This window comes from Vicugna pacos, chromosome 17 (genome assembly GCF_048564905.1).
Source record: "Vicugna pacos chromosome 17, VicPac4, whole genome shotgun sequence".
Taxonomy (NCBI): domain Eukaryota; kingdom Metazoa; phylum Chordata; class Mammalia; order Artiodactyla; family Camelidae; genus Vicugna; species Vicugna pacos.
This window is the reverse complement of record NC_133003.1, coordinates 21,182,156-21,203,435: the sequence shown is the minus strand read 5'-3', so window position 1 is coordinate 21,203,435 and position 21,280 is coordinate 21,182,156. Positions and strand designations below refer to the sequence as shown.

Genomic DNA, 21,280 nt, shown 5'->3' with positions numbered 1-21,280 from the left:
ATCCCCCCCTTCAAGGAAACAAAAAAAGATGCCCATGAAACGTGTGGATATCTTATAGCACATGGCAAAAAAGAACTTTGCGAATGGAATTAAGGTTAAAGACATTTAAATAGGAAGATTATTCTGGATTATTTTGGTGGGCCCAGTATAACCGCATGAGCCCTTAAAGGTAGAAAAGTTGGACAGATCCAAAGTGTGAAAAATACTAGTTTTCTGCTGCTGTCTTTAGAGATGGTGGAAGAGATCTCCCACCATCCAGAGATCCAAGGAATTCAGGTGATCTGTAGAAGCTGGGAATGACCCTTAGGTGATAGCTAGCAAGAAAACAAACCTTGCTCCTTCAACTACTAGAATCTAAAGGCTGCCAACAACCTGAATGACTGAATACACAATCTCTCTAGAGCCTCCAAAAAGAAACACAGCCCTGCTGATAGCTTGATTTCAGCCCAGTGATATTGATGTTGGACTTTGGGCCTGCAGAACTATGAGATAATAAATTTGTTTTGTTCTAAGCCTTTAACTCTGGTGATTGTTATGGCAGCAATAGAAAACTACTATGGATGTCGGTATTAATACTTTGCTGAAAGAAATTAGACATAAATAAATGGAAAGATACTCCATGTTCATGGACTGGAGTACTTAATATTGTTAAAATGACAGTACTATGCTGGGAAACAAGCCACTGGACAACAAGCAGCTAGAAAACAAGCCACATATAGATTTCCATGAGCTTAAAACATTGTATTCACACTTGCTTGCTTAAAATGCACATGCTTGCTTTGTTTTAGTGTTTTCCGTAGTAGATGACCTATAACACGTATTATGCTAAAGAAAATTTGTAAGGGGCAATCCTGAGACTGACCATAAAGGCACGAAGGAGGGCAGATATTTCCTTAGGGTAAAACAAATGGTCCTCGAAAGCCAGATCATCCATTAACAGAGCTCTGTTCTGGCATGAAAGCAAGTGGTTTAACCCAGGGGAAATATTTGCTATCTCGAGATGCCCCGGAGGCAATAACAGGATAGACTTAGAAATTTTGCATACCCCGAGGAGGGTGATTGTTCCTGAAAGGGATAGGCCTGAAATTAATCAGTTAATCAGCAAGCAGAACTTTGTGCTTCTCGCATGGGATATCTAAAGCCTCACCTCTTTGATTGCATTTTTTTTCCTGAGCTGTATACTCCTAATAAATATGATTGTGACCAGGCTTTCAGCACTCTAGATCCACAAGATCTTGAGTCCCCTGTTCCCATCTTTGCTCTTTACTTTGTCTCTTTCTTTCTCAAGTCTTGTGTTGCCCGCCCTCAGACACGGTCCCAAGCTGCGCTGGACGCAGCAGTACTACCCAGTGGTCTATAGATTCAGTGTAATCCCTATGAAATTCTCAATGGTTCTTGTTAGAGAAATAGAAAAACCCATTCAAAAATTTATATGGAATCTCGAGGGACCCTGAATAGCCAAGAGAATCTTGAAAAAGAAGAACAAAGTTGAAGGACTCATGCTTTCTGATTTCCAAAATGTAGTACAAAGATACTGTAATCAAAACAGTGTGGTACTGGCATAAGAATAGACACACAGACTAACGGAATAGAATAGAGAGCCAGAAATAAACCTAGAAGAATGCACTGGTGTGTATGTCAAATAAATATTGAGTGAGAAAGTGGGGGCCTGCCACAGCCCTCTCAGGCAGCCCGCATGAACTGGGTTTTACAGTTTTGAGAATCTCTGTGGGTAATTAATGGAGTCTCAGACATGAGGAGAGAAAGAAGGTCTCGTCAAGAATTGCTGTTACAAAGTTCAGTTCGTAATTTAGGGGGGAAGGGGATATTTTGATCTTACCTCACTCCATATGCCAAGTAAAGTCCAGAAAATCAGTGAGTCACTGAAGACTCTTGCCAAATCGTGGCAAGGACCACTGCTTGTATGTGACCTTTTAGTAACATTTCCTTTTTGACCAACTTCTTGAAACATGTCCTTCCGTGGGCGTCTAGCACATGACACTTCCTGGTTGTCTCATTGTCCTTCCCTTCTCAGCCCAGGGGAGCTGTAGGGGTGGGGAAGGGGGTTAGGTAACTGGATTTAGAAATTATTGGATTTGTTAAAAAAAAATTGGGTGTGGATTTTGAGAGAGTGGAGTCAAGGATGAGCAGCTGGGTTCATGGAGGTGCCATTTACTGAGATGAAGACAATTATGGGAGGAACAGGCTTGGGAGAAAGCCTTCAGCTTTAGCATGCTTAATTGAGATGTCTGTTGGCCCTCCAGGAGAGATGGTGAGTAAATGATGGGAAAATGGGGGCCACTGTATGTACAGACAGCACTGAAGCCATGAGACTGGACAAAATGACCAAAGGGCAAGTTTTGATCAAGAAAGGAAGAAGCACCAGGACTGAGCCCTGGGAACTCAACTGTGTAGGAGTTTGGAGGTAAGGAGGAACCAGCAGAGGTGCTAAGACAAAGTGTCCAGAGAGGTAGGAAAGCACAGGAGAGCATGGGAACCTGGAGGTGGAGAATGCATGAAGCTCTAAGGAGGAAAGAGTGGCCAAACATGTTAAACAAGACTTAGCATTTTGACCATTGACTATAGTACCATGGAGCTCATGGATTACTCTGACAGGTGTGGTTTTGCAAGAGTGAAGTCGGGGCTGGACTGAAGTGGGTTTGGGAGAGAGAGTGAGAGGAGAGGAATTGGAGGCAGAGCTCTTTGCGGGAGCTCTGCTAGATGGAGAGTGTAGAGTGCGCTGGTCACTAGAGGAGGTGTGTTACAGGCAAGAGGAGCTGAAGGAGACATGACAACGAAATGTCATGTGGTGTCCTGGATCGAATCCTAGAACCAAAAAGGAAATTAGGTAAAAACTAAAACTAAGGGAATCTAAACAAACTATGGACTTTAATAATGAATAATTGGTTCATTAATTGTAACAAATGTATCAAAAGTTAAGATGTTACAGATAGGAGAAACTCTGTATACCCGTTTGTGGGTGGGAATATATGGGAAATTCTGTGCTATCTGTTCAATTTTCCTGTGAATATAAAATTTCTAAAAACTAGTTTTTAAAAAGTGGAAAGATGAACCAATTAGATTCTATTTCACTTTATTTTTCATGTCTCAATCATAACATAATTTTAGGCCACAAAATATTAATCAATGCACATTTAAGCATCTTTTGTCTGATTTTTATAAAAAAACGTTCTATTTTAATTATGAATGATAATTTTGAATGATCACAAAAATAGCGCAATAAATTATGTATACCTGTAAAAGGAAGCAGAGTTCAAAAGTATGCTATTACTTCAAAAGCAATACAGACTTTTTGGTAAAAATTTGAATTTCATATTAAAAGTTCCTCCGGATTTTTTTCTATGTAGACCATTAGAAAAAGCAAGTCGTTTTGATTTGTGTGCGTTTTGTTTTCCAAACAAGGAATCCTTTTCACAAATTAGCCTCTAAAACTGTTGCTTTTTCCTAAGCAATATATTGTTAAATTCTTCCCATGTCGCAGTCTGCATTTACTTCATTCCTTTGAGAAAACTTTGACTTTCAGCAGCAGTCTTATAGTCCCAGGATTCCACGCTGGTGCTTTAGCCCAGGGGTTGCGATCCCCAGACGTGCTGTGGCTGAGCCCGAGCTCGGCCGCTCGGAAAACTCAATGGATTCCGGGCGCCCGCGATTTGTGAGAAACATCGCGCACTCTTGCTGCCCACAGGTGAAAGAGAAAGAGGGACTGCACCAAGGACGGACCCGCCCAGGACGATGGATAGCCAAGTGGGTTGATGCGCGCGGGTACCCGTAGCCGTCAAGACAGAACCGGCGCCCAGCAGCGAGTGAATATTCCCGGCCTCCTCCGCCAGGGGGCGGCTGACCGCCAAGTCCGCCGTACTGCCCCTGCGCCTTGGGCGCCGTCGCGTCTACTCTACGCATGCGCAGGGCGGCCCTGCGCCCACTGGAGCTAGAAGATGGCGGCTTCCGCGGTTTGCCGGGCGGCCAGCGTTGGGACGCGAGTGCTCCTGCATACCCGCCGCTCGGTGAGGTGGCAACAAGAGCGCAGAGCTATGTGTCGCGGGGCTTCGGGACGCGGACTGGGAGCGGGCTTTTAGCGGCGGCGGGTCGAGAATGAGGAGGTCGCGGGGTCAGGGCCGTGGGAAGGTCATGGCTGAGGGCGGGGACGGGGATGCCGCTGCGGGCCTGGGAGCTGAGGAGCGACCCCCTCCAACCCAGTTCTATTCTGGTCGCCTATTTCCAGCAGCAAGCCCTGCTGAGGTCCCCTGCCTTGCGGGGCACCGCCACCTATGCCCAAGCCCTCCAGAACGTGCCAGAGACGCAGGTCAGCCAGCTGGACAACGGGCTGCGAGTAGCGTCCGAGCAGTCCTCCCAGCCTACCTGCACGGTGAGTAGGGGCCGCGGTCGGAAGGGCGCCTCCATATTGGGCCTGGCGACTTTTCGCAGGTCAGGGTGTGACCTTGGGCCCAGGTGCTCTGTGGTTTGGGTCAGACTCCTGCTCAGTCACTGCTGTATTGACCCTCCTCCACAATCCCGGCCCACGTTTTGACTTATCGGGGGCAGTCCTCGCTGTAACCAACACTCATTTAGCTGTGATGCCTGCCAATCAGCAAGCCAAGTTCTTTTTTCAGCTTTTTCTTACGCAGCCCATGTGAAAGAAGTGATCCTTCAATGAAGGAAATGGGATTCAGAAACATTAGTGACTGCCAGCCTCACGGCCAAAGTCAGTATCTTGACTAGACCGGAACTGTATTGCAGAAGAAATGCACTTGAATATTCCAGTTGAATTGCTGGTTTTTCCTAAAAATAAAACCCTCAAAATTGACTCAAAGGTAGAAATCTTGACTAGATAAACAGAATATTCTCAAGAAGTGAGCCTTCCCTGTCTCCTCACCCCAAACTCCAGGGCTAAGTGGTTTTTCTCGCAAATTCTTTTAAGTTTTCCAGGAACAAATAATGTCCTGTGATATAAGTTGTCACTGAACACAGCAAAAGGTGACAGGCAGCTTCCTTATTCTATGGCACCTGTATAAGCTGACCCACAGCCTGTTAAGAAAGCTTGGTAGAGAATACTGTACTTCATGGACAGTAAGGTGCTATAGATTGTAAGAAATATCCCTGTGCTTTAGTGCCAGAGGAGTGCTGTCCGTTATAATCAAAGGATGTCTTGGATTGTGTAAAATGCATCTTGCTTTCCAGTATGTTAGATGAAGTAGACATTCGTGTAAGAATTTATGATGTGTGGCATATACATCAACATCTCTTAGGAAAGTAGATGGGAAAATTTTAAATCAACTATGAACAAATAGTAGTTAAAAGATTAGATCTGTGTTACCATATGGGGTGAGTAGCATGATGTGTGTTTCATAGCACACCAGGCTATTAAGAAAATTATAAGATTCTCTCATTGGGTGCCAGGGAAACACTTGGCAGTGTTAGGTGTCTAAGGCTGATTAAGAAGGTTTTTTTGTTCTTATTTTTAAGTGTGAATGAAGGCTGTTTCCTAAACATGATAAAGTTTTCAGTGTCTGAGCAAATAGCCTCCTTCTCTAATGGCAAAAGGACACAATCACCAGAACAAAGGCAGGGTATAATTTTTAGGAAGGAAGAAAAGGAATTGTTGCAAATGATTAGTTGCTTGCCTAGGAAAAACAAAGATCAATGGAAAACTGAGATTGTGTTTAAGAATTCCCTGTGGTGATGGGACAGGCAACCGTGCAGTTAGAAACTTCCCTTTTCCCTGGGAGTCTTGATAACCAGTAAGGAAATAGAGTAGGAAGGAGAGATGATGCAGTGTGACTAGTCATTCAGCTAACGCCCTGGCCTCCAAGCACAAGGGTCCTGCTGAGAAACTCTTCCCCACCCTGGGGCTTGTGGAGTCACCCACAGGGTGGGCTGTAAGTGGGGGGCTGGGTTGGTTGGTTGGTTATCTTTGTTGGGGGTTTCTTGTCCAGGTCGGGGTGTGGATTGACGCTGGTAGCCGTTATGAGACTGAGAAGAACAACGGGGCAGGCTACTTTGTGGAGCATCTGGCTTTCAAGGTGAGGCTCCTAAAGGCCTGAATCTCCCCCGGGGTTAGGGCTTCCTGCTGTCCCTCCTGAAGATGCATGTCAGAAAAGTCAGCCTTCTCAATTATGGGCTTCATTGGGGTTGGGGGTGGGGTGATCTTTGACTGGCTTTTCTGGAAGGAGCCACATGGGTTTGGCCTCTCCTGAGTGAAGCCTAGTTGGTGAGTCCCTGCACAAGGCACCCAGAGCCAAAAAAAAAAAATAAAACCCTGGGGAGCCATAGGAGCCCTACCCTTCACCAGAGGCCAGGCCCATGTTGTGTGTGTGCGTGCATGCATGTAGAATTGCGGATATACACGTGCTTTATAACAAACACACAGACTTAGTTTGTGTGAAATGCTCTTCATCTTTTGTTTTTAGATGTAAATACTGAGGTTTCTTGAGGAAGGGAACAGCTGCTAAGCCAGCTTATGTGGGCATGGAGTAGAGACTGAGTTTCTAAATGAATGAATAAATGGAGAAGATGATACAGAATGGCTGGAGTTGTGGAACAGGAATGGGCATTGCCAGCTCCAGCATCACAGATGTGTGTCGGTCTCAGCATATGAGTGTGTGTCATTGGACAGCACCACTGCCACATATACACACATACAGGACTAGGGTTGAGTCCCACAGAGGCAGCTAGCACTCACATAGTCATATGAATGGCGGGAGGGAGAGTGGTAGTGGGAGCATCACCTGAACGAAGTGTGAACTTACCTGACCGTGACTGTCGGTAAGAGGAGAGGGAGTGCTGGTAAGATCAGGCTGTTATGGGAGCTCTAGATTTCAGGTAACACTTGGTTTGGCCATGGGCTTCTTTCCTGGCTTCCGGATGTCTCCACTCTGTTGACCCAGAATGCTGGGGCCTCGATCAGCTCAAGTCCTGTTTAGCACTTGGTGGGATGGAGAAGGAGGGAGAAGGATGGGAGTCCTGGGCTCTCACATGGCTCCTGATGAGTGCTGTTGATGTCTGGTTCTAGGGAACAAAGAATCGGCCTGGAAATGCCTTGGAGAAGGAGGTGGAGAGCATGGGGGCCCATCTTAATGCGTACAGCACCCGGGAGCACACAGCTTACTACATTAAGGCACTGTCCAAGGACCTGCCAAAAGGTACGCCTGCAGGGTGGGGCAGGGGTGGGATAGGTCTCCATGGGTGCAGAGGACAGGCACTCTGGAGCCCCGGGGCTGGCTGAGGGACGGGGTTACCCTTAGAGTATGGACTTGCAGCACAGCAACCAGTGGTGTTCAGTCCTGAGGGTTTTGTGCTGTTACTGGTCTCCAGTGGCCCGCCTGGTGCTCAGACATGTCTTTCTTTCACGTCCAGCTGTGGAGCTCCTGGCCGACGTTGTGCAGAACTGCAGCCTGGAAGACTCCCAGGTTGAGAAGGAGCGTGACGTGATCCTGCAGGAGCTGCAGGAGAATGATGCGTCTATGCGGGATGTGGTCTTTGACTACCTGCATGCCACGGCGTTCCAGGGCACACCTCTGGCCCAGACCGTGGAGGGACCCAGTGAGAATGTCAGGTGAGAGTGAGCTGGGCCTGGGGTAGAGTTCGTGCCCTCATTCTGGCCTGGCCAGGCCATGTCCACATGAGTTTGTTGTTGTTCTGCCAGCCTGAGGGAGGGTGTGTCTGGGTATCTTATCCACATGGCTTCTTGTCCTCTGATGGGATAAGCCCTCACCATGTCAGCTTACACCCTCCTGAGAGGAGACTGTCCTGTGGTCAGATGTGAGGGAGGCCAGATGAGGGCTGTCCTCTGGGCCCCAGAGTGGCAGGTGGCAGGAATGGGGGAGGGATTGAGTGGTGTGCTAGGGCTTGCTCTCCAGGGAAGCCATCTCTCTCCTTGTCTATCTCCTCAGCCCCATTTTATATGACCCACGTCACTCTGGTTTGGGAGCTGTGGTAACCCATTGGCTGTATGTCTTGCAGGAAGCTCTCTCGGGCAGACCTGACTGAGTACCTGGACCGGCATTACAAGGCCCCTCGAATGGTGCTAGCGGCAGCTGGAGGTGAGCAATGGGTTCATGGAAGCCCTGTGGTAATGGGTGGGTAGGCTCCAGCCTTGTCTTCTGGTTCTGACCATAGGGGATCTTCCACTCTGGGGGCCCTGTTCCCACTCTGAACTTGAGGGGAGTGACCTCTTTTGTGCTCTCTGAGGTGGGTTACGATTCTGCTCTGCCACCACCCCTGGGACTGACCACACCGGGATGCTGCTCCTCTCTTGAGTACAGGCCTCAGGCCTTTCTCAGCCCCACCCAATCCTAGGAGACCCAGTTTGCAGGCTGGTGGGAAATTCAAGCCCCCAGGCTTGTTCTTCTTTGCCTTGCCAATGGGAAACCGGACACTGGGTGACTGATGGGAAGGACCTTGAAAGGAAGACACAGAGTGGTAGGGGGATTTTAATGGGGGACTCGGAGTTGGAGGTTAAGGAGGTGCTTTTGAAGCATGTGTCATTTGAACAGAGGCCTAAAGCACAATGGGGTTTAGTCAGGGTTGGGGGTGCCCTGAGCACAGGGGAAGAGCAGTGTCATGGCCTATGGGTGTTTTGAGGCTTGCTCTCCTGCCAGAGTGGAAACAGGCAGACCCCGGGAAGGGTTGGGCAGGCACCTGGTGGAAGATGGCAGGAGCAGGGGAGGGAAGCAGATGAACTCAGGATGGTTTTGCAGATGGAAACTTCACGGAGGTCTGGGCGTGGCGGGCAAGAGACGGGAGCAGGGTTGATACCTCCCCAGCTTAGGTCACGGCAGCTTGCTGGATGAAAAAGAGTGATAGGAAGAGCATGATTGGTGGCTCTGGGGCCAGTGGACCTGGAGACCAAGAGCGTTTGGAGCTCCTGACATGTCAGACTTTGTGAAGTCCAGCAGAATCTGAGGTCAGGAAGGAAAGAACAAGAGGCAGAGGCACCTGGCCTGTGGTCCCTGGGGAAGGCTGCTGACTGCTGCAGCGCCTGCCGTCCAAGTGCTGGGGCAGCAGAGGCTACCTCCTGCAGAGGTGAGGTCAGGCAGGGGTCCTGAAACACGGGTTCATAAGGCTACTGGGAAGTGTCCCCGACTCTAGGGGACCCCAGAGCTAGTCGTGGCCCTGCGGAGCACCTCTTTGTGCCCTCTTACCTGCCACCCTCCACGGGGGCAGCAGCCAGGATGTGCTTGAGGAAGGGCTAGAGGGACAAGGCAGGGCAGGTCCCTTACGCTCAGGGAGCACCAGTCTTGTCTGTGATGCTGGTGAGAATGCATCACCTGGGAACCTGTTTTTAAGCTGTGCACGCTGCTGCTGCTTCCCTGTGACTGAAGTCATGGCGGCTGTTTGACCGTGAGGTGCCTGCCCTGTCATGAGACACCGTGTGTCTGTGGAGGGTCCTCTTTCCTCGCCTTATCCTGATGTCACATCTTTCTTTGCTGTCTGCTGCTGAGACAGGACACAAGGTCCTCCCCTTGTGCGATTCCCGTGGTTCCCCCGACCCTGTGCCGTGGGCCCTGGCTGGCCGGTAACACTGCTGTCTGTCTGCAGGGGTGGAGCACCGGCAGCTGCTGGACCTTGCCCAGAAGCACTTGGGCAGCCTGTCTGGGACATACACAGAGGACGCCGTGCCTACCCTCTCTCCATGCCGCTTCACTGGCAGTGAGGTGAGCTGCCTGACGGGTGGGGGTGGTACTCTCAGCCTGGGCCTCAGGGCGGGGAAACTCTCGCATGCATGGTCATCTCCACGACCTCGGAGATGCCTCGGGAGTTGGGAAGGAGTCCTGTGGCCACTGCCTCATGGGCACATATGTTCACACTTGCATGTACACTCTCCACCCACACTTGGCACCTTTGCTGGTTACCTGGGAAGTTTGGCTGTCCCTCAGCCTTTCCATGTCCTGTTTCAGATCCGCCACCGTGATGATGCCCTGCCTTTGGCCCATGTGGCCGTTGCAGTGGAGGGGCCTGGCTGGACCAACCCGGACAACGTGGCCCTCCAGGTGGCCAATGCCATCATCGGCCATTACGACTGCACTTACGGCGGCAGTACAGTGAGTGCCACGAGTGGGCATGGGACGGGCCTTGCCTTCAGGGAAGAGAGTGAGCTGGGCTGTGGGCACTTGTACTGTGGGGCTCAGGGTGTGGGCCACAGAGTGGAGGTGGGTGCTGACCACCTTTGCTCCTGGCAGCACCTGTCCAGCCCACTGGCTGCAGTTGTCGCGACCAATAAGCTATGCCAGAGTTTCCAGACTTTCAACATTTGCTACGCAGAGACTGGGCTGCTGGGCGCACACTTTGTCTGTGACCACATGAGCATCGATGACATGGTATTCTTCCTGCAGGGCCAGTGGTGAGTGGTAGCCTGGCATTGCAGGTTGGGGATAGGGGCCTTTGAGCAGGACAGTGGAGGCTCGGAGGCAGCACTGCCTCAGAACGATCCCACCCTACCCCTGCTGTAGGATGCGCCTGTGCACCAGTGCCACAGAGAGTGAGGTGGTCCGAGGCAAAAACATCCTCAGAAATGCCCTGGTATCTCATTTGGATGGTGAGTCCTCCAGCCCTGTGGCAAGGGGTGGAGTGCATCCTGGCAGTGACAGTCCCAATGTGGCCACCATTCCTAACCAATACTGGAAGGGAAAACTTTAAAGGTCATGCCATATCCCACCACTTACCCTCCCTCAGGGGCTTAGGGCTTCAGGTGCAGGTGTGGGTGGCCAGATCAACAGCCCACTGGTACAATGACCGGTTGTTGTACAAGTGAGCGTTGTGATCTAGGATCAGACCAAGGTCCAGGCTATCCTGAAACTGAAGGTTCTTTGTGTACCTGTGGTCCAGGACTGGACCGTGTGGACCCATAAGCTTCCCTGCCCCGCCCCGCAGGTACCACTCCTGTGTGTGAGGACATTGGACGGAGTCTTCTGACGTATGGCCGTCGCATCCCCCTGGCTGAGTGGGAAAGCCGGATTGCGGTAACGCAGGCCCCTGGGAGAGGTTCTGGAGTCTCAATCTGGCAGACTCCCAGAGGACGGGAAGTTGTGGCAGTGCAGACTGCTGCTAAGGCACTCCTGGCGTCCTAGGCAGTGTTGCTGCCAGGGTGACGTAATTGGAGGGCAGGGCAGAGGCACTGATGGCTATGGAGGTGGGTGAGGCCCATGGAGGTCTACATAGTAGGGAGAGCCCTTCTGCTTTCCCCTTTTGGGTGAGGGGTATTTGTGTAAGACCTCAGCTGGCTGGGTACTGTTGACTGGCTGAAGTGGTCCCCAGTGCCTATCACTGAGTGTGACCTCTGCTTCATCCTGCAGGAGGTGAATGCCAGTGTGGTGCGTGAGGTCTGCTCTAAGTACTTCTATGACCAGTGTCCAGCAGTGGCTGGATTGGGTGAGTAGCTTAGAAGGTCTGCTCTTTGTTCTTATTCCATTGTCGTGGCCTCCCCTCTGCCGCCCATCCCCCAGCTTACCCTGGGAGCAGCAGGTTGAGGCCCCCAGGAGGCTCTGCCCGATAGCTTGGCTGCCTGGGAGTACTTGCTCCGAAAACCTGTCCCAGCAGCTCCCTGACTCCCTGCCAAGGTGCCTCCATCAATACCCTACACCCGCCAGGTAACGGACACCCCTGCGTGTGGGGTGGGGCTCCAAAGGTCAGAGCATGAAGGGACAGGCTCAGCAACCCCTGAAGGAATGTTCTCTTCCTTCTCTCCACTCAAAGCCTGTCTTGTGCTGCTCTGGGCAGCTCTGAATGGGGTGCGGCGCAGGGCCAGGTGTCCCTGTATAAGCCGGGTACCCCACCCTGACGCCCCACCCTATCCCCACAGGCCCCATTGAGCAGCTTCCAGACTATAACCGGATCCGTAGCGGCATGTTCTGGCTGCGCTTCTAGGCAGGAGGCCTGTGCAGGCAAGAGGGCGGGGCCAGGGTTCGCGGTTCCCCCTCCCCACAACAAACATACCACCTCGGCTCTCCAGACCTGTGCTGCGGATTACCACCAATAAAGTCCTGTGTTGAGAACTGCGTTATCCCTCTCTTGGCGTTGGCATAGAGTCCACTGGACACTGGATGGGGGAGCAGGGACTTCTCCCCGTTCTGTGTCTCCTGGATCCTTCCTCTTTCCCACAGGCTGATGTGTCCTCAGCCAGGGGCAAGAGTGGGGGCTGCTGCATGGAGGCCGGAAGCCTTTGATGCCTGCAGGGAGCTGAGGCCAGCTGTTTCCACTTAGCCACATGGCGGATGCTCCTAGCCAGTCTGTCCCAAGAGTGGGGTGTGGGAGTCCATGAGAACTGCATGGGACCTTTGCCCTGGTATAGGTCCCAGCCTGGGAACTCAGGGGGTTCAGGTAGGAAGCCCCCTTGTTGTGGGTCCTGTGCAGTCACCCTCTGGTGGTTTCTGGTCCCCCAGATGGACCAAGAGAGGCCAAGGACTGTCCCTGAGGAAGACTCCTTCATATATTTACTCTGGATTCTGGGAGGATAGCCTGGGGCATAGTGTTCCCATTTGGTTTTTAACTGCTGCCTAGACAGGCAAGGCAAGAATCCTTTGCCTCGATTTGCCACTGACTCAGGCTCCAAGAATATCTCTGAGCTCAGTGGGGCCTGAGCCCCCTCCCTTGACTAAGTCTGTCCCAGACAAGTCCTGAGCTGCTGGCCCATCTCCCTGAGGCAGCCAGGACCTGGTGGAGCTCTCAGCTGTCTAGTGCCCCTGCCACCTTTGGGTTCTGGTCCCCAAGGCAGATGGGCAGGTAGGCCCCTCTTCCTGCACCCCTCAACCCTTCCGCAGTCCCTGGGAAGCCCGGGGGGATTGGAAGTCTGGGGCCCGATTCACCTAACATGGAGGTGCTGCTGACGGTCAAGAACAGGGTTCTGGGATAAGGTTTGTTGGGAAGAGGGCTACCCAGAAGTCCGTTAGCATCCCAGCCTTGCAGTAGCCAAAACAACCTTTGATTCACTCCCACCCCACTCCAGTGCTTTTCCTTCACCCGTTTGTTGCCGCAGGTTGTCAATTAGGAAATAACCGTCGAGTGCTTTCTAGAACCCAGGGCTCTGGGACTCAGGTCATCTGCCTACTTTATGACCAGCTGGAGAGAAGCTGCTGGACAGTGCAGAACCCTGACTGGCCCACCCCTGGGTGCTTGTAGAGATAGTACATGCAGGCTGAGGGAACAGCAAAGTGCCAAGTCTGTTGTCCCAAGTTCAAGTTTGAGCTGGAGGACAGGGCTTGATTTTTCTGTTAAGCCCAGGACTGACCCTTAAAGGCTACAGGTGTGCTGGATACAGAGCACTTGACCTCTTGGGGGTGATCTGGTCCTAATAGACCTTGCATACCTAGACCAAGAATTTGATCTTTACTCTGGAAGCATGTTGGGGTAGGTGCACTAGAGATAACTGGGAAGAGAAGTGATTTGGTAAGCTGAGATTTAGCATGGGAACTCGGTGTGTATTTCTGTGATGTCCCAGTGAATTGTGCTGTAGCAGGGCAGTTGTCAAGGCTGTAGGAAGAGCTGGAGTAGGCTTCGAGGGACCCGAGCAAGACCACATCCCCAGCAGGACTAGGGTACCATGGGGCAGGGTGGGTAGGTTGGAGGATGAAGACTTGCCCAGCTTTGGCCACAGTTCTGAGAAATTTGGAGATGTCTGGGACAGTGGGATGTGTGGGTCTGGAATCCCCAAAAGGGACCCCAGTTGGTGACACATGGTGCTATCTGGCAGAGGGAGTGACTGAAGCCAGAAAAATGTGCAGGGGAGTGTGGGAGGGAGAAAGACTAAGCTCAGGGCCCCACTGCCCTAATGGAGGGGGCTGAGTCCTAGGCTGTGTGCCTGCCAGGAGGCTGTAACTGGGAGCCTCAGAGGACCACGGCCCTGCTTGTGAGCCTCCCGGGAGCTCCAGACATGCAGTCAACCCTGCTTCTACCTCCAGTAGCCTCTCCTAGTACTCTTCGAGTGACCCCCCCGCCAAGGCAGGCAGCCCTTCCTTTCTTTCTGGGGCCCCTCGTGGCTCTGATGAAGTTTGCCTGAACACCTCAGCTGGCCTCCAGTCTCCCCTAAAGACTGAACCCAAACGTGTGTGTGTGTGTGTGTGTGTGTCCACGCTGCATATGCTAGCTCTCAGGCTGCCTCTGTTAAGAGGGCTTGTCTGGTCTCTGCAGCCCTCACCTGTAGGACACCTTCAAGGGGTGAGGGATTCCTGGGACATGCCTGAGGAGCCCTTGACCTTGGACAAAGGTTCTGGGCCCTATGGATCACAGTGCTGTATCCAATGATAACCTGGGGCTGTTCCTGTGGCTCCAGCCTTCTGGATAATGACAAGGAAGCATGGATGGTCATCACTGACCCCAACTCTGGCCATAAGTCGGAGATCTCAGTCCCTGGAGGAGTCTAGGGGAGACAAGTTTAACAGATACCATCCCCATTTCTCCCTCATAAGCCTGTGGGGCCCCAGGGGAGGCAGAGGGGTTAGGCATGTTGGAAGGGGCCTGGTGGCAGTGGTGAAGGTAGATGTATTTATTCTCCGGGCTTCCCAGAGTTAATCCAGGAGTGGCAGAAAGAAAGAATGGGCGCCATGCTCTTGGGAGTGTCTCTGTGCTTTAGTATCAACCCCTATAATGAACGCATATGTCTATACAAAGACTGACCTACTCAGGATAGTGTCCCTGGCCTGGGGATTTGTTGAGGGGACTGTCCGTAATCAGAAGCAAGCTGAGGGAGACAGGTGTGAAGTCAGGCTGGTTAAAGGTTATGAAGGTGGAAGCTCAGGTGGACTGTGAGGGCAGCTAGGAGGGAAGGGAAGGGCTCAGGATGAAGATGATAGGTGGAAGGGGGTCTTTAAGAAGAGTAGGTTGAAGGAGGAGACTGGAGGACCAGAATGAGGATGTGTAGGTAGGGGGGCCTGTCTGGAGCAGGACAGGCTCACCCATGGGGGTGCAGACAGGAAGGGGTGGATTCCTGAGAGATGAGCTGTCACTGTGGGTGGTCTACTCTCCACACGTGGATAACCCCTCCCTGCAAGCACAGCTGGATGGCATCCGCCTGGAGCTGATTCAGGGCAGAGTAGGGGGTGCCGGACACTGAGATGGACAAGTATGCATAAGCATGACACAGATTCTCTCCTCCTGGCTTCCTCTTCCAGAGTGGGAATGGGCATTACTTGGATGCAGCCCAGTGGTCCCTTGCTCTCCCTGGATGAGCCCAGAGCCCCTCATTTGCTGGGGACTGTTAGGCCCATTGAGGGGACTGGGATGAGACACAGGAGAACCAACAGACAGGGATGGCTGAATCACAGGAGAGGCCCGGCGGGACTTATGGCCTGAGGGCTTGTCTGGGCACAGAGTGGTGGGGGGTGTTGGGGGGGGGTGAGTCATCTCCAGCTGCAGCTTCCCCCCACCGACTTCGTGCTACATCTTTGATCCCCTGGAACCTATCCAAAGTCTAGTCCCCAGCAGTCACTCCTAGTCTATGACCTACAGCAACTAAGTTCTCTGACCCTAGAAGGGGTTGGAAAGGGCTCTCTCATCATCTATCTGTAGAGAACCTTCCTGGGGAATCCCAGAAACCGCAGGAGTTGGGGATACTTTACACTTAAGTGGAATCAAATCATCTGTCCCTGGGAGGGGTGGCAGGGGCGGCAACCTTTGGGACGGGGTGAGGGGTGGGGGTGGGCCGCCTGGGTCCCCGCCCGCTGCTCCGCCCCCAAGGGATCAGGGACTTTTCTCTGCTGTGGCGGCGGGACTACGGCAGCGGGAGCCAGCGGATCAGCAGGCAAGACCGAGACTGGGGGGTTGGGAGAGCACTGGGCTTGACCCCACCAAGTCTGAGGGAGAGGCGGGAGTCCTGGCTGACTGTTTCCCTCACCTAGGATGAGGCTGCGGCTCCTGGTGGCTGCGCTCTGCGCCGGAATCTTGGCAAGGGCGCCCCGAGTGCGGGCCCAGCACCGAGAGAGAGGTGAGCAGGGCAGGGAAGGACCTCATCCAAGGCACTGCCCCCTGTCACCCACAGCTCTATTCCCCCTTCATCCTGGATCCTGCTCCCCACCCCTCTGCGACCCTGTGTGTATTTCTCCTGACTCTCCTGGGACTCCCTAAACCCTGCTGCATCTCCCAAACTGTATCCAGTTATGCGTGAGTCCCCTATGTCAGTCCACGCTGTCCCCTGAGGCCAGCCTCAGTCCCAGATCCCCAGACCCACACCCGCACCGCGACTCTTCCTCCCCACCAGTCCTCCGCTCCGCGGGAGAGTTGCCTCTGAGCTCCACCTCAGCTCCCTCCAGGGCTCTCAGGCCCAAGCCAGCCTGGGCTGTTTTGCAGAGCAGATGAAGCCTACTCTCCTCTCCCCAGCCCCAGGGGACCACAGTGAGGGGAGTGGGTGAGTGGGCTCCAAGAAGAAATCGTGATTGCTTTTCCCTGCCCCAGTGACCTGCACGAGCCTTTATGCTGCTGACATCGTGTTCCTACTCGATGGCTCCTCATCCATCGGTCGCAGCAACTTCCGTGAAGTGCGCGCTTTCCTTGAGGGGCTGGTGCTGCCCTTCTCTGGGGCAGCCGGTGCACAGGGTGTGCGCTTTGCTGCCGTGCAGTACAGCGATGACCCACGGTGAGTGGATTCCCAGAGCTAGGGAGCCAGAGATCTCACCAGGACCCCTCCTTCAGACAGAAGCAGAGTCCAAAAACCCCTAGTCTATCTGGGGAACCCAGAGGCCCACCCCCACCCACTCCAGGCAGGACCTCCTCTTAAGACAGAAGCAGGAATCTCCTAAGTAGAGCCCTCATATCTGAGACCTCTTTAGACTAGTGCTGTGCCAAAGACGGGGGCTATGTTTTCTGATCTGGAGATGGAGAGGCTACTGGGGAGCCCAGGGGCTTCAGATGCTCTGTTTCTGCGGGACTCTCCATGTTTTAGCCTCCTGATCCCTTCAGCCTCTCACTTAGCAAAGGGCCTCCCTGTCTGGCCAGTGTCCACCTCCCTACAATGGGACCCTTTCTCCTACCATTATTTAATTAACCAGACATCCTGGGCCCTGAGCCTGGGAGCCTCAAGGGCTCTAGGCCTGCCCAGGCCCAGCCACAGGCAGGACACAGAGGGGCACCTAGGGAGTTTGTTAACTTGGGGGCTTCAGAGGTGGAGGACAGGAATCACAGAACCAAGAGGACCTTCAAGAGGGCCTGATACAACCCTCACCCCAGAGGCCTCCTAGAGGCCAGGACCAGAAAAGTCCTTGTCCCTAGCCTGTTGCCACCCTCCTCCCCACAGGACAGAGTTTGGCCTGGATGCGCTTGGCTCAGGAAGTGATGTGATCCGTGCCATCCGTGAGCTCAGCTACAAGGGAGGCAACACACGCACAGGGGCTGCGATTCTCCACGTGGCTGACCATGTCTTCCAGCCCCAGCTGGCTCGACCTGGTGTCCCCAAGGTGATCTCTCACCCTACCATGCCTCCCAAGGTGATCCCCAAGTTGTGTCTGAGGCAGCCCTGAATTGACCCTGCACCTGCTCCAGGTCTGCATCCTCATCACAGATGGGAAGTCCCAGGACCTGGTGGACACTGCGGCCCAGAGGCTGAAGGGGCAGGGGATCAAGCTGTTTGCTGTGGGTGAGTACCAAGCTGAAGTGACAGGTCGGTTGGGGCAGGGACCAGTCAGAAGGCATGTGGGCAACTGAGTCCTGACTGGGCATCACCTCAGGGATCAAGAATGCTGACCCCGAGGAGCTGAAGCGAATCGCCTCACAGCCGACCAGCGATTTCTTCTTCTTCGTCAATGATTTCAGCATCCTGAGGACGCTATTGCCTCTCGTTTCTCGGAGGGTGTGCACGACTGCTGGTGGTGTGCCTGTGACCCTGCCCCGTGAGTTCCTGCCCACCTTGTGTGCCCTGGCCTAGACCTTGACCTGAACCCCAACCTGGGAGTGCTGATTCCATCCCATGTACTCCTGATAGCAAGCCAGAGGCGCTCTCCTCTGACCCTGCCCTGGAAGTGCTGGCCTGACCTCGTGCTCCTCACCCTTGACCCCTAAAGCTGCACCATAAGTGCTGATCCCTGGTCCTCTTGCCTGACTGACTGATTGACTCCTTTCCCAGCCGAAGTCTTGACCTCAGGTCCACGAGACCTGGTGCTGTCTGAGCCAGGCAGTCAATCCTTGAGAGTACAGTGGACAGCGGCTAGTGGCCCTGTGACCGGCTACAAGGTCCAGTATGCGCCTTTGACAGGGCTGGGACAGCCAGTGTCAAGTGAGCGGCGGGAGGTAAGGCTGTCAGGAGTGGTAGGTGGAGGACTGGGGACTTAGCTGGACAAAGGGAAGTGACCTCTGATCCTGGGCAGGTGAGCGTCTCAGCTGGTGAGACCAACGTGCGGCTGCAGGGTCTCCGGCCCCTGACTGAGTACCAAGTGACTGTGGTTGCCCTCTACGCCAACAGCATCGGGGAGGCCGTGAGCGGGACAGCTCGGACCAGTGAGCAATTCTGCTAACTTCTGACCCCACTCACCTAACCACCCGTCCCAGTAACCCGTCCCCACTCTGGGCTCACTAATCCCTGATGGGACCTTCCCTTAGCTGCCCTGGAGGGGCCGGAGTTGACCATCCAGAACACCACAGCCCACAGCCTCTTGGTGACCTGGCGGACTGTGCCAGGTGCCACTGGCTACCGTGTGACATGGCGGGTCCTCAGTGGTGAGTGAGAGATGTGGGCTGAAGGGAGTCCCTGTACCACAGACAGGATTGTAGGCTCCTGAGTCTACAAAACCCACTAATCCTTCTGTGCCCACCCCCTGTGCAGGTGGGGCCACGCAGCAGCAGGAGCTGGGCCCTGGGCAGGGGTCAGTGTTGCTGCGTGACCTGGAGCCTGGCACAGACTATGAGGTGACTGTGAGTGCCCTGCTTGGCCGTAGCATGGGGCCTGCCACCTCCCTGACTGCCCGCACTGGTAAGAGGACTGGGTGCTTTCTTCAGGCTGGGTGGGCAGACAGGCAGGGCATAGAGGCCACTGAAGTCCCCTGTACCCTGGGTAGACACTTCCGTTGAGCAGACCCTGCGTGCAGTCATCCTGGGCCCCACATCCATCCTTCTTTCCTGGAACTTGGTGCCTGAGGCCCGTGGCTACCGGCTGGAGTGGCGACGTGAGAGTGGTCAGTGCAGGAGGGAGGGGTGGCCAGGCAGGGTTGGGGCCTGGCCTCAGCTGACCTGACCCTATCATCTCGTAGGCTTGGAGGTGCCACAGAAGGTGGTACTACCCTCTGATGTGACCCGCTACCAGTTGGATGGGCTGCAGCCAGGCACTGAATATCGCCTCACTCTCTACACGCTGCTGGAGGGCCGTGAGGTGGCCACGCCTGCAACCGTGGTCCCCACTGGTGAGGGCTTTGGGGGCTCAGCCAAGTGAGAGGGGAAGGTACAGGGACCCCAGGCTGCCTCTCACGCTGTGCTCTCCAACAGGGTCAGAGATGCCTGTGGGCCCAGTGACGGACCTCCAGGCGACTGAGCTGCCTGGGCAGCGGGTGCGAGTATCCTGGAGCCCAGTTCCCAGTGCCACCGAGTACCGCATCACTGTGCGCAGCACCCAGGGTGAGGTGGACACAGCATGCACCCATACACACACTGAAGTTCTGGCCCTCAGGGACTGACTGCACCCTCAATCCACCTCTTTTCACTCCTGGGTCTCTGCAGCCTCCTCCTGTCTCCTTGTCCATTTGCCTGCCAAGATGGCGCTGAGTCCAGACCTGTCACACTGTCTGCCTGCCGTGTCCTTGCCTGAATCTATCTCCATGGAAAGCCATCCCTTTCCATGGCTTTCATCCTTCTCTGTAATCATAAGGTCAATCCCTGCCCTTCTATTACTCTAGCCCTGACTACTGTCCGCCCTGACCTCTCATCCCATGTCCTCATCCATTATTGACCCAGCACCCCACATCAGTGTCTATTGATGACCTGTCCACTGACTTCTCTCATCCTACATCTGTATCCCTGTCCACTGACCCCTGTTGTTGTGTGTCCCCATTCATCACTGGCCCCGGTAGCCTGTGTCGCTGTCCATCACTGACTCCTTTTATCCCATGTCCTTCTCTCTCACCCTTTCCATCTCATGTCCCATCCCTCACTGACTCTTTTCACTTTGTATCTCTGTCTATCACTGGCCTCCTCCTCCCACATCCCTGTCTCTCACTGATCCCTGCCCACCTACCCTCCCTTCTCCATCAGGGGTTGAGCGGACCCTGGTGCTTCCTGGGAGTCAGACAGCCTTTGACTTGGATGACGTCCGGGCTGGGCTGAGCTATATGGTGCGGGTGATGGCTCGAGTGGGCACCCGTGAAGGTGCTGCCAGCGTCCTCACTGTCCGCCGAGGTGAGCACTGCAGGAGGGTAGGGGACTGCTGTCTGACTCACTCTGGCTCTGATTTTGATCCCTGACCTCTGTCTTTAACTCCCAGAACCAGAAACCCCACTTGCCATCCCAGGGCTTCGGGTTGTGGCATCAGATGCAACACGAGTGAGGGTGGCCTGGGGACCTGTTCCTGGAGCCAGTGGGTTTCGGATTAGCTGGAGAACAGACAGTGGTCAGTGTGGGGTGTATGGGAAGGTTACTGAGGGGAACCAGCAGGGTGTGCGGGCAGGGGACCGAGGGAGCAGGCAGGAGCCATGCCAACATTTCTCTCTGATCCTAGGTCTGGAGTCCAGCCAGACATTACCCCCAGAGTCTACAGCCACAGATATCATGGGGCTGAGGCCTGGAACCTCCTACCAGGTGGCTGTGTCAGCACTGCGAGGGAGAGAGGAGGGCCCTGCTGCAGTCATCGTGGCTCGAACTGGTCAGGGCTTTCTACCTCCAGTGCCCCTCTAGACCCTCATGCCTTCCCTCTCAGACCCTTGCTTCTCCTCGGAACTCCAATCTCCCCCTTTAGATCCTCACCACCTCCTCCCTAGGAGGCCCTGCTTCCCTCTTCTGTCTCCTCGCCTCCTCTCAAGCCTCTACCTTCTTCAGCTTCCCCTAAGACCCCCCTCTCCTTGCCCTCGGATTTCCACTATGTCATCTCTCAGACCCCCACTGCCTTTTCTGCTGGACCTGACTCTCAGACTCGCACTTTCTCTTTTGGTAGATCCCCTCACTGATTCCTAATACCTCCATTGGAACCCTGTTACCTTCTCTGTTAGACCTTCTTGTCTCTCAGATTTCTCTCACCTGCCACCTCAGATTTCCATTATCTCCTCAGTCAGAACCCTTACTTCTTCCCTCATCTGACCCATTCACTGCCTCCCCTATCAAATCCCTGGCTTCTGTTAGACTCCATTTGCCTTCCCCTATT

At 53.8% G+C, this 21,280-nt stretch overlaps 2 protein-coding genes across 8 annotated transcripts in view; both read left to right on the top strand.

Moving 5' to 3' along the window:
• The first annotated feature begins 3,884 nt into the window (after positions 1–3,884).
• On the top strand, positions 3,885–12,011 carry UQCRC1 (ubiquinol-cytochrome c reductase core protein 1). 2 transcript variants are annotated; one of them, XM_015234940.3, is made up of 13 exons: positions 3,885–4,025; positions 4,244–4,387; positions 5,955–6,041; positions 7,031–7,160; positions 7,375–7,573; positions 7,981–8,060; positions 9,559–9,674; positions 9,918–10,061; positions 10,200–10,360; positions 10,470–10,555; positions 10,891–10,979; positions 11,313–11,388; positions 11,819–12,011. In XM_015234940.3, the coding sequence occupies exons 1-13, from the start codon at positions 3,957–3,959 to the stop codon at positions 11,881–11,883; spliced, it is 1,446 nt and encodes a 481-aa protein (XP_015090426.1). In that variant the 5' UTR covers positions 3,885–3,956; the 3' UTR covers positions 11,884–12,011. The 2 variants fall into 2 exon arrangements, with proteins under 2 accessions (XP_015090426.1, XP_072797321.1); XM_072941220.1 differs by having other exon boundaries at positions 3,891–4,025; positions 4,247–4,387.
• A 3,688-nt stretch (positions 12,012–15,699) lies between these two features.
• COL7A1 (collagen type VII alpha 1 chain) overlaps positions 15,700–21,280 on the top strand; it is a 29,962-nt gene continuing 24,381 nt past the window's right edge. For all 6 annotated transcript variants that reach the window (XM_031686586.2, XM_015234961.3, XM_072941217.1 and 3 more), the window contains exons 1-16: positions 15,700–15,751; positions 15,849–15,934; positions 16,402–16,582; positions 17,240–17,399; positions 17,485–17,578; positions 17,670–17,831; positions 18,065–18,228; positions 18,306–18,435; positions 18,538–18,654; positions 18,761–18,907; positions 18,993–19,109; positions 19,185–19,334; positions 19,417–19,545; positions 20,179–20,322; positions 20,408–20,533; positions 20,642–20,785. In XM_031686586.2, coding sequence (XP_031542446.1) covers positions 15,850–15,934; positions 16,402–16,582; positions 17,240–17,399; positions 17,485–17,578; positions 17,670–17,831; positions 18,065–18,228; positions 18,306–18,435; positions 18,538–18,654; positions 18,761–18,907; positions 18,993–19,109; positions 19,185–19,334; positions 19,417–19,545; positions 20,179–20,322; positions 20,408–20,533; positions 20,642–20,785 — 2,050 coding nt within the window. In that variant the 5' untranslated portion in view covers positions 15,700–15,751; position 15,849. The remainder of the gene's footprint in view (positions 15,752–15,848; positions 15,935–16,401; positions 16,583–17,239; positions 17,400–17,484; positions 17,579–17,669; positions 17,832–18,064; positions 18,229–18,305; positions 18,436–18,537; positions 18,655–18,760; positions 18,908–18,992; positions 19,110–19,184; positions 19,335–19,416; positions 19,546–20,178; positions 20,323–20,407; positions 20,534–20,641; positions 20,786–21,280) is intronic.

Bases quoted from the DNA above. Each gene is read 5' to 3' on its own strand.
- UQCRC1 (XM_015234940.3), top strand. From the start codon at position 3,957: ATGGCGGCTTCCGCGGTTTGCCGGGCGGCCAGCGTTGGGACGCGAGTG. The intron at 4,388-5,954 runs GTGAGTAGGGGC...TTTCTTGTCCAG, and splicing joins CCTCCCAGCCTACCTGCACG to GTCGGGGTGTGGATTGACGC. The intron at 10,361-10,469 runs GTGAGTGGTAGC...CCCCTGCTGTAG, and splicing joins TTCTTCCTGCAGGGCCAGTG to GATGCGCCTGTGCACCAGTG.